At 48.8% G+C, this 12,995-nt stretch overlaps 1 protein-coding gene across 1 annotated transcript in view; it reads left to right on the forward strand.

Moving 5' to 3' along the window:
* PLXNA2 (plexin A2) overlaps window positions 1-12,995 on the forward strand; it is a 222,069-nt gene that overhangs the window by 181,570 nt on the left and 27,504 nt on the right. Inside the window, exons 13-17 of the mRNA XM_031014522.3 lie at window positions 1,889-2,040; window positions 8,188-8,305; window positions 10,255-10,391; window positions 11,295-11,462; window positions 11,616-11,709. Coding sequence (XP_030870382.1) covers window positions 1,889-2,040; window positions 8,188-8,305; window positions 10,255-10,391; window positions 11,295-11,462; window positions 11,616-11,709 — 669 coding nt within the window. The remainder of the gene's footprint in view (window positions 1-1,888; window positions 2,041-8,187; window positions 8,306-10,254; window positions 10,392-11,294; window positions 11,463-11,615; window positions 11,710-12,995) is intronic.

A 12,995-nucleotide genomic window follows, 5' to 3' on the forward strand; every position in this document is an offset into this window, starting at 1 on the left:
TCACCCCCAGCATACAGAGACACCTCTGAGCCCCCTTGACTATATCTCCCTTGATTCATTTCATGTGTGCTGTTTATTTTTATTCATAAGGGGGATATTTTATTTTCAGACAACGGAGTCAGAGCCATAGACAAGGTGACTTGGGTAAAATAAGCCTCCAGATAAGAGCATTCAGGGCCTGGATGGGACAGAGGGAAGGAGGCAGCACCATCTTTGGCCTACGGAGGATAGACAGGCAGGAGGTCTGGGTTCAAGTCCCGGCTCTGCAGCCAACTTGCCGAGAGACTGGGAGTCTGAACAGCATATCAGCTGGGCAGTGAGGGAAGGAGGCATCTTTTCTCTGCTCACTATCACTTGGTGGTTGGTGGCTGAATTGGCAGCACAATTCATGGTGCCCACATCACAGGAAGGGAGCAGTGCACCTGCCGAGAAGCCAGGAGATAAGAAGGGTCTCCAGATCGCTCTACAGCATGCTCACCTGTACTCATCCATCATCTCCACCTGAGGGTACGCTGACCCTCCCACCCCATCGGACACTCCACCAGCACATACAGGGTCAAGAGGGAGACTGTCCAGAAGTGTCCAAAAACAGAGAGGCTGTGGCTCTGCCCAGGTATCCTCTTCTGGGAGATTCTAGAGGACCCTCGATCTTCATCAAGTCCCCTTTTTTTTTGCTCCTTCCTTCTTCCATCCTGCCCTCCCTATGGTGTAGTAAAAAGAACACTGGACCTTTTTACAACTGTGTGTACAAGTTGTTCAAAGCTTTGGATATATCCCTGACTTCTCTGAGTCTCATTCGTCTTGCTGTAAAAAGTAAGGATCTTAGAATAAGATACTCTCAGATCCCTTCCAGTTACGAAATTCTGTGTTCCTCTGCTATCTAGGATTGAGTTCACTTCGAATTATTTTTCCTACTTCAGATAACTATTGGCCACAAAGTGTGAACTTACTCACTGGGATCTGTTGGATCCCAAAGAGCTACATTTTTCCAAGAGCCTGGTCTGTTCCCAGATAGAACTTTATTACATCTTGGGAGACCCGGATTCTGCTATTCTGTTTCCAGTGTTTGGGGTCTGAATTAAGGAATGAATAAATAAGCAATCCTTGCCAACAGGAAGCCAGCAAAGATTTGGAAAATTCTAAAGTTATTTCTTCTTGGTCCTAGCATGTGTCATAGGATGTTTTTTGCAGAACAGTGTCAAATGCACTTTCCATCTTTGATCATCTCCCCTGCAGCCACACCTAGTCTCTACTCCCCATACTCCCACTGCTTTCCCTCTGTATCTCTTATCCGTGTATACCTCAAATCAGTGGTATTCATGAACTGCCTTTATCTCATCCTCGACTCTAAGTTTCTTGAGGCCAAATTTCCTGTCATATTCATCATTGTACCCCCAACAGGCTGTAGCACACAGCAGGGGCAATAATAACACTGTCACAATTACAAAGCCCTCTGGTTTCCAAAGTGCTCTCAAGCACACCTTCTGTTTGGTGCTTCCAGACTCCCTTTGAGCTTGGCAGAAATGATTATACCCCCTTCACAACTAAGAAAACTGAAGTTCAGAGAGATTACGTGACTGATCGTAATCAGGCAACTAGTGAATTAAAGACATGTCTCAAACCATGGTTTTCTGCCTTGAGTCTAGTATTCTTTCTGATAATTTTTTAAATAAGTAGATGAATGAATGACTGACTTAAAGAACCGAGGAAGCAGTGTAAAACAGAACATGATGTCAAGATCCGAGATAAGCTAAAAAGTGGACAAAACACACTCACCAGAATTCCTGGTGTCCGTAGGTTCTTAAACCTCCCTGGGGGAGGGGGAAGGGTGCTGCTGTTTCTGTTCCTGTGACCAAACCAAATTGCTAATCCCATTTCCCTCCTGCAGATTTTGACGGTGTCTGGACCACCGGAAGGAGGGACGCGAGTGACCATCCATGGCGTGAACCTGGGCCTGGACTTCTCGGAGATTGCCCACCATGTGCAGGTGGCTGGGGTGCCCTGCACGCCCCTCCCAGGGGAATACATCATCGCTGAGCAGTGAGTCCACCCTGGCCAGCCCTTTTCCCATGGGAGCTTCAGAGTGGAGACTGGAGACTCTCCCCTCTCCCTTCTTGGGCCTTGTCCATGATTCATCTCCCAGTACATTCTCCTCCCATGGACCTGCCCCAGAAGCCTCCCCAGGGCCCCCTCCTCCCTCACCTCCACCCTCAGGGGGTCTCATCCTGTTTGATTCCCTGTTCCCTGACTCTTCTGGCATCAGGGCTCCGGCCCTGACCATCCCTCATTCAGTCTTTGCCTGCCCGCCAGTGTGACTGAGCATTTCCTCCTAGGTCTCCCCCAGCCCTTCCCCTGTCAGCCCCCATTGGAATGCATCCTGTACGGTGGGCTGCAGGCAACAATTTGTTTGGTGCATGGGGCTCTGACAGCAGCTTAATCCGAGCAGGGGCTCCACTGGAGCAAATTCATTTATTTCACTAAGCGAAATGTCAGCTGGAAATTAGAAAATAGGCATGTAGTGGCGGACAGGCAAACGGGGCTCCAGGAGTGACATATGTTCCAATTTGGGGTGTTCATTTGGCAGTGGCGGCTGCTGTGGAGTTGGTGGGCAGGAGGTGGGCACGAAGCTGGGGGTCGGAGGATGGAAAAAGGGAGGCTACCCCTCCAAAGGAGAAAGCGGGGGAGCAGCCAAATCATTCTGCATGATTTATCAGGGAAGTTGGGTCAAGCCATTCTGATTCCACTGTGAACACAGCTCTGCAGGGGGTACTGGGAGCATGAGCAAGAGCATGACTTTGGGGCAGGGACTTCCTTCCCTTATCCTAACCCTCTGCCAGGTCAGGTTGTTTCCTCTGATCCCCCCCACCGGAGCCAGCCTTTAGTGGCAACCATAAAAATGACATCGCTTTATCTTCCATCAGCACTTTGCAGTTAACAGAGCACTTTCTCATCCGCTATCTCATTTTTAATTGGTAAGGACTCTGAGAGGTAAATATTGTTATCATCATTCTGCAAAGCAGGAGAGAGCAAAGGACTCATGAGAAGTGAAATGACTTTCCCCAGTTCATTCAGGGCATAAGTGGCTGAGGCAGAATTAGACCTTGAGTCTCCTGACCCCTAATGCAGGGCTACTTCCCTTCCATAACAGTGATGGGGCATGACTCCTGGACAGGAGCAGTCTGAAATTCCACCAATCAGTGTGTAGCTCTGAGGCTTAGAGGCCGTGATTCTCGCAAGGCCCAGAGAAGGGTCAGAGTCCAAAGGGGTGAATTCCCAGACTCTGAGGGCTGTGTGATGCCTGGCAGCCACAGCAGGGAGAAGAAAGAGCTGGCCTGATCTCTCAGATCCTTCAGGTCTGATCCTTCAATGACAGCCTTATTCCTGCAAGGAATGAGTCCTGGAGGAAAGGCTGGCTGGGCCTATAGGACAGAGATGAGGAAGATGGAAAAAGGGAAAGGAAACAAATAGTGCTTCTGAGCCAAAAAAGAGGTGAAAGTTGTTGTGGCAGGAGCCAGGGCACCCACAGAGGTCCTCCTGGCAGACCATCTTTACAGAGCCCCGCACCCTGCCAGACTAGGCAAGGTGCTCAGTTACATGACCTCAAATCCACCTCAACCTCAAGGACCTCCCTTGGGCCCCTGGACACAGACCTGTATCCAACTTGGTGAGATGCCACAGGAATCCAAAGGAAAGGGCTAGGGTATGGGGTGAGAGTGGGAGGTAAGGCTTTTAGCTGAGAAGTGCAAATTCCTGGGCAACTGGCCCTCAGAATCACATGAGGTTTGGAATGAAACCGTGTTTTAGACCTGCCTCCTCTACTGACCAGCCCCAAGACCTTAGCAAGCTGTTCAGTCTCTGTGACCTTCATTAGCCTAATGTGCTGCCCAAATGTAAGGAATTTCAGTTCTATTTATGAAAGGAAATGTACTGCACTCACCCCGCACCCAGGGCCATGGGGAAGAAAGTGTCGAGAGAAGCTGCAAGTGAGGCTATGAAAGGAGCCTGGGGAGGGGAACGATCCCCATGCATTCCTGCAGAGGCTGGTGGTCGCCCCAGAAAACCACCACTTCAGGTATGGGGTAGGCAGAAGACAGAGAGCACACCCCATGCCTCGCTGGATGCAGCCCTGGTTTCCAGCTGTGCCAGGCTCGTTACCACTCCCGAGGTTTCAGAGTTTGCTAACATCATTAAAGCCTCCATCCCGGGCAGTGAGCAGCAGGCACAATCGTTACAGATGTCTGTGAGAGATGAATTTGGCTAAAAGGGCCCGGTGCAGAGTCCCGGGCGCGGGCAGGATTCGCCAGCACGGTAATGATTCACCATATGCTTGTGCTGCGCCATCTATCACTCAGCAATTAGGTTAATGTTGGTTAAAGGGCCCCGCTTAGTCCTGCAGTCAGCACCCCACAGGTCTGTGGAGGGCTGGATGATTCAGTCACAGGAAGTTTCCTGGACCATGGGATGCATGTTGAGGCTGCAGCTCAGCCCCTCCTGGGACAGGGGCTCCACATGGAGCAGATTCCCCTTAGATCCTCAGGCTGCTTCCCTCTCGTCTGCTGTACCTGTGAACTCAGCCATTGCGGGATGGATGTGAGATGTGTGTGTGCTGCCGCCCCAGGGAGCGAGGCACCATCTATGCAAGTCTATGGGAGGTGGTGTAGTGTGGGGCAAGGGTACTGGGTTTCATTCCAGGAGACTGGTGCTCAAGCCTTAGCTCAGCTGTGGATGAACCAGGTGACTTTGAGCAAGTCACTTTGCTCCCTGCTTCTCAAACATCTCATCTGGAAAATAGATATTTAGGAATAGATGATTTCTACATTTGCTTTGGTGGTCCTTTAGATGTCCAAACCAGTAAATGGTATGCCCCATGGAATCTGCAGCTCCCATTGTAAAGATTATCTGTGGCACTAACGTGCCTCCGGAAGCCCCCTGCCACCAGGAGGAGTCAGGTCTTCAGATGTCAAAGCTGGATGGCTGTTTGGTCCAACTTCCCATTTTATAAGGAGAGAATCCAGGCATCTCCAGCTATTGTCTCCTAACAACACATAGGGACCCCAGAGCCACCAGGGACACAGGGAGGAGACAGGGAAGACAAGAGGCCTCAAGAAATCAAACCACAAGAAATCAACCAACCTTGCTGACTTGCAAGGCTTGAAGGAGGTGGTGGTGCGCACACCACTGCCTATGGTTGTCTACAACCAAGAAGGTAGAGGGGACAAATGGTTAGCTCTCAGAATCTGAGGAACCCAGCTCAGCCTTTCTCACCACCCCTGCCAACAACCTCACCTCTACCATTGCTGCCATATCCATACTGTCCCTTCCTTGAAAGACATACAGAGCATCCCATTAAATCTATTGGCAGTAGAGGGGAGTGGTCAGAAGCGTGAGCTCTGGAGTCGAGCTGACCTGGATTTGAATCAGGGCTCTGCCACTTACCAGAATTGTGGCCATAGATAAGTCACTTTGCATCCCTGAGCCTTAGTTTCATTGTCTGTACAATGGAGATAAGACCCGCTCTGTAGCAGAGCCTGAGGATGGCATGAGATCCTGTCTTGTAGAGTGCCTGGCAGAATCAGTAAACTGTAGTTCTTATTATTTTTAAGGTCTAGAATTTGCTTTGGCATAATACTCCTTCCTCAATATAACCCTTTCCACTCCCTGCAGCTGCCCTAGCTTCTTCCTTTAACTCCCTGTCTTCCTGAACTCAAAGAACAAGTGCCTGCAACAAATATTTTCAAGCCCTTTCCACCCTTGCCTGCAGGCACTGGGTCCCAGGAATGAAAGGGAAGAAGAGTTGAGGTGATTAGAGTTTGTCTGCAATGCTGCCTGATTTTCTTAGGACTCTCCAGTTCTTAGATCTTCCTGCCCAGACCCTTTTCTACAACCCACTGCTGACCACAGCCCTCTGCCCACTCATTCCACAGCTGAGAAGGGGGCTCGGCTGATGCCCGAGGAAAGAGACCTATGGCCAGCTGTGATTTCTCCCCAGCGCAGCCCCTGGACCCCTGCATCCTGCCTTTCCAACTACAGGTGCCCTTCCTTGCACACTTGGGTGGCATCCATCTCTCAGTCATCACTCTTCTCCTAGGTGCTTGAATATACTGCTTTTCTTTTGAAACATGAGCCCCAAGCAGGAAAATGTCCTAGAAGAGACAGTGTGCCAAGAGGCCCTGGCCCATCATTAGCTCCACACAGGAGCAGCTGACCAGGGCTGTTCCAGGCCTTCTCCTTTCCTACACAGACCCAGGGCCCAGGGAAGAACATTTCCATGCTGCCCGTGACCTTCACATGTTCTCTTATTTCTTTTTTCCTTAACTTCAAGCCTGTGATGATTTCTTCCTCCTTTTCTTCTCTAAGATCACTCCAGCAGAGTGTCCGAGGGTGATGACTGAGTAACAAGCAAACCCTCATTAGAAGAGAGGGAGAGAAACTTACCTACTCCCTCCTGTTCTCTTCCCTCGTCTTCCCCAGCACTGCCCACAATAGCTAGTTGATTCTCCTCTGGAGCTCCTTGAGCATGGTGGGCATCGTTTGCAGGATGTCAGGGACCTGAAACAGCAGCGGGTTGCCAGGGCCCGGGAAACAGGATGAGAGAGTCGTTAACCACACACAGGTAGCAGCATGAAGATAACCACACGGTACCTTAAATTGAGCTTCTCAAATGCTCCCCTAATGGGGTTTCAGGAGACAGTTACGTGTAAAATATTAATTGATCATCACTATCATGTTTCCTCGGGTTTATAATTAATTGATTGATTCATAGAGAAAGGGAAGAGAGACTATTCTTCCATATGCGTTCAGTACTTTCTTGTTGAATCTAATATGCTAAAACGTAATAAGACAGTTATTGCATGTTAAGTAAATATTCGCCAGGAGTGAAAGTAGTTATTTGGGATTAACTGTTATGAAGGAGATGGAGATCAGTGGCGTGCCGTGTGTGTGAGCATGCAGCGTATTTGTTTAATGCAAGTTTTATTACATCGAAATGAAATCTCTGTTTAGTTACCTTCCTTCCTAGAGAAGCTGTTGAGATAAGCATCGCTCGGTTAAATACGGATCTTCCCCACCGTGCCAGGATAATGCTGGGGATTAGTGGAGATGGGGTCTGTTTTTCTGACTCCCCACTAAGCAAACCTACCAGGAGCACCAGACTGCTCTGAATCTCCGAAATGATGTTGGGAGGAAAGGAAAAATCCTTCCCTCCATTCCCAAGCTCTTTTTAGCTGAGCTGTCAGGGCCCTCTCCCACCCAGCCCAGGCCCGACCATTCCAGGCAAGAGTTTCCCCAAGTCCCTGATGCCTTCATCTCTCCCCATCCTCAGCTGCCCACCCTTTCTAGAAGGGTACCGTGGCTAAGGCAACCAGTATCTAAATGTGCTTGTGTAACTGTTCTCAGGCGCCAGGGAAGTCATCACTAGGGGTATTGATCTGGGCTGCTCGAGAGAGAGCGCTGCACACTTCTTCCCTCCAGCTCTCCCGTTAGTGTGAGACGTGACTTTCGCTCAGGGCCGTGTCACTGTCTCTCCCACCAGGTGTGCTCAGCCCTTGATGAAGTGAGAGGCCAGTGTCACCTATTGGCCTAATGAACTTGTCCAGCTCCCAGCCCTTTGCCTACTGCGGCAGGAGTCCACCCCTCCCGTTCTGCAGGGAGCTCCTTCTCTGAGCTCTCACTATCTCACCAGATTATCTCTCCCCTTTTTAAAACTCACTACAGGAAGCAAACCACAATTGAATCGGCTTGGCAAACACGCCCTCACCCACTCCTTTAGGGAGTGTAGCAATGTCTGCTTGTTACATAGGAGAGAGCGTCAGCTAGGTTGCTGCCCCGAGATCTCTGTTAGACATTCCCTTTATTCTACAAATTCTGGGTCCCTACCCAATGTTAGGCACTGTGCCAGGCATGGGGAACCACAGAATTGGCCACAGAATTAGGCAGCAGAGCATATCAGAGGCACACAGGGCTTTAGAGATGATCCAGTTCAACCTTCACATTGTGCAGATGAGACCAAAGCCCAGAGAGGGAAAGCACTGTACCCAAGGTCACGCAGCAAGATGGATGACCAAGCTGAGTCTTGGTCTGGCATTATTGCAAGACTGTGATGTGTCATTTGCCATGACTGGGAGAGCAAGTGGACAGTGATGCCAGCCCTTGCCCAGTCCCTCACCAGAAGGTTTGCTTTCTCCCCAGGATTGTCTGTGAGATGGGCCATGCCCTCGTGGGAACCACCTCCGGGCCAGTACGCCTGTGCATTGGCGAGTGTAAGCCAGAGTTCATGACCAAGTCCCATCAGCAGTACACCTTCGTGGTGAGTACTGGGTCCAGGGCCAGGTGCAGGTGCCCAGGGAGGAGACACACATGCTCCAGACTCCTCCCAGGAAGCCTCCACTCCCCTCCACCACCAGGCTTCTTGCAGACCAAGGAGGAGAAAAGGACCCTCCAGATAAGGCAACTTCTGGTCTTGCTGTTTTGAGAGCCTGTCTTTCCAGGATGAGATGGGCATGTGATAAACAAAGCTGTGGAGTCTTGGGAGTCCCAGAGGGCCACAGGTCAGAGTTCTAAATAAGGCAAAATCCAGCCTTTCTTAGAAAGTGGATCCTAGGCTGGGGGCGGGGAGGAACTGCCTCTTGTCCCACCAGTGTAATATCTTAGTCTAATTCTAGCCTAATGAGGACGCATAGCCTGAGGGACCTAATTAAATAAGTCTATATTTATCCACATGCTTTGTTTTCTGCCAAGGATATTTTAAGTGGGAGTTTAGAAGAGTCACTGAAATCTGGCAGGGATGTGTATCTGTGGACAGGACCACCAGAGTCACTCTGTATGTGTAACTCGCTACTATGGTTACACGCACACATTCACACAGTCACACCTGAAAACATCTCTTTATGCGCAGGCAACAGGTAGTCAAATTGCAAAGACTTTCTTTCTGTTATGGCACTCTATTCATACTGAATCAATAACTTGCTTCTGGGGCCCTGGAGCCACCCAGGGCTATATTCATACTGAATCAGTAACTTGGCTTCTTCGGCCCCAAAGTCTCTCTTTTGACACCTACATTGCTACATCGAGTATTTCATTAAAAGGCATTAACACTAGCAGATGGGGTCAAACCAGCCTTGCTGAGAGTTTTAAAAAATCTTCGGAGCACAAAATTCTATTTTCTGTAAAGCATTTTACTGCTTGTTTCAGGTTTTCTAGCCTCTGCCTTCTTATCTTGGCATCTCCACATTTTTCTTCTCTCAGACTGGAGAGTACCTTGCCCTATCTGCAGCCAACCTACTCCATCTCTTACCCAGGGCAGGGGCAGTGGGCATTTGTGTGAGAAGCAAACACAGGAGAACTAGCTGGGGAGAATGTCAGTACTCTGACAATCTGGAGCAAGTCAGAGCTGAGAGGGGCTTTAGAGATAACCTAGCCCACCCTCCTCACTTGACAGAGGAGTAAAGAATGATCTCAAAACTTGCCTCAGGACGCACAGCGGATGAATGGCTGATGCAAACTAGAATTCATGCCTGTATAGTTACTCAGTTAAATGCGTTTTCCAATTCACTCCACTCCACTGCCCTCCAGGCAGAAGCAATTCTTTTCTGATTCAGGTCAGCCGCCTGATGCATTTTAGGTTAAGCATTTCTTTTAAGCTTCAGGCTGAATTTTACTACTTAGTGAGCTTAGTAGAAAGCCCCAGCCAGTGATGCGCCATCCTCCTGATGAGGGTCTGAGAAGCCATCCTAACATTTACTGACAGCTCTCTGCACCAGGTGCCCTGCTGTGCCCTTCTTATGCTCAGGGAAGGACAGAAGGGCATGTGCATGGGCCATTAATGGAGGACTTTAGCCTCTCGGTGGCCCAACCCAGGCAGGGATGCTTTATTCAGCCCTATCGATTTTGTGCCCAAAAAATCAGTACAGGCTCTAGATAGAGAAGCATTTTCAAATTGTTCTCCATTTGTAAACTAATTGATAGATTAGTCAGTGTCACCTCTGCTTTCCCTTCACTGTTATGAGCATGAGACTCTGGGAAGTTAATTAATTTCTCCCCACGTGACTCTTCTGCCTTCCCGGACATGCCCAGAGATGATTCTTAGAAAGAGTCTCACCTCTGGGGTAAGCAGAGAGAGCATTTAGGATTGAAAAGGACAGGACAACTACCACCACGCCCAGAATGAAAACAATCTCTCCCATCCTTAGATCTAACCATGGTCCATCCTTTTGGAGAAAACCTAAGCTGTAGTCATTTCTCTGCTTCTTTCCAAAGAACCCTTCTGTGCTGTCACTCAACCCAATCCGAGGTCCCGAGTCAGGAGGCACTATGGTGACCATTACCGGCCATTACCTTGGGGCTGGGAGCAGTGTGGCAGTCTACCTGGGCAACCAGACCTGCGAGTTCTACGGGTGAGATAAACTTGAAGGGCCACCAGAAGACTGCACATCTGGGACATGTGCTGTTCACATGTTACTGTGCATGTTCATTCATAGGCCTGCCCCATCACCTCCATGTTATTTGCTACACCTAGACCCAAATACCATACCGGTCACTGTGAGAAATATATGCCACTTGTCAGTTTATATCCCATATATCAAAGGGGCTGGATACTTCTAAAAATAATGAGAAGTGAGGACCATGAGAACACCAGATGGAGGAGGCTCCTAGGAGCTCCCCAGTCACCACTAGGATCAAGCATTCATTGAGTCCTCACTATGGTAACTTGAAAAACACGGAGATTGCATAGCCTCAGTTCTTAGAAAGCACAGACTTATGCTTAGGGAATCCTCTGTACATAAAAAATTGAACACCTACCATTTGCCAGCACTGTCCTAGCCCTGAAGATGTAGAGAATTCGGAAAGAATCCATGGATGAGAACCCAGTTTGCCCAGGATTATCTACTTGATAATCTTCTTGGACCGTAAATTCCACAAGGGCAAGGACTGTGCATTCACTGCTATGTACAGTAGGTGCTCAGTGAATATTTGTTGACTGCCTGACCAGATTCTAAGCACTGACTAGATAGTTACATTCTAGAAAAATCCAGAAAAAAGGAGTTTCCCCAAAGCCCATAAAACCCTATCCCTGCCCCTCATTTTCTAACCCCCGTCTCCAATTTGCTACCTCCCTAATCCACTGGGGCACTGATCTATACTGATGCGGGATGTGTTCCATTGTTGTAGAATATAAAAGGATGAGAGAACACTTCTGTGGCCTTACCCGCAGACCAAGGAAAGCCCCTTGTCAAGCCAGTGGGCACCTCTTGTTGCCCATGCCTTTCTTCTCAACCCTCCTGCTGTCTCCCTGTCAGGAGGTCAATGAGTGAGATCGTGTGTGTCTCACCCCCATCATCCAATGGCCTTGGCCCAGTCCCTGTTTCTGTGAGCGTTGACCGAGCCCATGTGGATAACAACCTGCAGTTTGAGTACATAGATGACCCTCGGGTCCAGCGCATCGAGCCAGAGTGGAGCATTGCCAGGTGAGGCGGAAGGTGGGAGGGATGCACCTGGAAGCCACTCAGCATGATCCCTGCAGCCCAAGTCTGGCTCATGAGAGGGATCCCTAAGGTGGAGGTTCACCATGCCAGATTTGAGGGGGTTTTTTACCTAACCGAGCCTCTGCCTGTTTTCAGTGGCCACACACCCCTGACCATCACAGGCTTCAACCTGGATGTCATTCAGGAGCCAAGGATCCGAGTCAAATTCAATGGCAAAGAATCTGTCAATGTGAGTAACTGTTGGTCTGCCCCAGCCTTTGGTAAACACAGCTCTGTGTTGATGTTTTGCAATGGGATGAGCTCTGGGTTAGGCACTGGAGCCTCTGAATACTGGAGAGGAAAACTGGCTTAAGACTCTGAGCCTGGAATCAGGGTCCAAATACCTGAACCTTATAATTTTTTTTTTTTTTAAGGCATGGCCTCACCCTGTCACCTAGGCTGGAGTGCAGTGGTGCAACCACAGCTCACTGCAGCCTTGACCTCCGGGCTCAAGAGATCCTCCCGCCTCAACCTCCTGAGTAGCTAGGACCACAGGCGCATGCTTGGCTAGTTTATTATTATTATTATTTTAGAGATGAGGTCTCTCTCTTTTGCCCAGGCTGGTCTCAAACTCCTGGGCTCAAGAGATCCTCCCGCCTTGGCCTCCCAAAGTGGTGGGATTATAGGCGTGGGCCACCATATTCAGCCCTACAATGATTTTTATATTATAATGACAGTACAATTTCTTGTCGGAAGGTGATATAGTGAGTGCCTCAAAGTACTGGCTTCTGAGTTTATGATACAGCACAAAAGGACTCCTATTTTATGACAGGTTGACTTTGAGGTCCAATGAAAACCTGTATTGGAAGTGGTTGGAGAAATTCTGGCTCCAGATTCAGACATGTCTGGAGAGGAAGCAGGGTTCTGCCATCTATTAGCTGTACAAGCATGGTCAAGTCATTTAACCTCCGGATCCTCCACCTCTCAGCTATGAATGGTGACAAGCAGACCTGCCTCAGCTTCATAACCTGCCAGCCCGTGGCTGGCATAAGGTTGGCAGTTGATAAATGCTAGTCACTGCATCAGATAACTCCACCTAGGTTGCTAAGATGATAAGTTTGGACATTTTATATTAGTCTTCCATGCACAGCCATGTAATTTTTATAATTTTTAAAAAGTTGTCTGTATCATAGGGATAGAATGTCTGATATGTTGTAAATTTTTTATTATTTTTCTAGGCTCCATCTCACTCTTTCAGCCAATATTTTTTGAAACATGATTGTATTCATAATTATATTATAGCAGATGCTACTATGGCCATTATTTTTCATAGAAATTACTATCATTACTGCTTTGACCTTCAGGGGCTTGACTAGGCTATAAGATGGAGATGGAGAAGATGGTGTTATGTCTCCCCTCTTACCCCTGACACATTTCCAGGGTACTTGAGGCTTCCATAAGAAACACAGAGATACACAAAATGACAGAGTGTTAGAAGGTTAGATATGGAAAGGTCTCAGGGATCATCTGATGCAA

This window comes from Gorilla gorilla, chromosome 1, assembly GCF_029281585.2.
Source record: "Gorilla gorilla gorilla isolate KB3781 chromosome 1, NHGRI_mGorGor1-v2.1_pri, whole genome shotgun sequence".
In the NCBI taxonomy this organism is placed as follows: domain Eukaryota; kingdom Metazoa; phylum Chordata; class Mammalia; order Primates; family Hominidae; genus Gorilla; species Gorilla gorilla.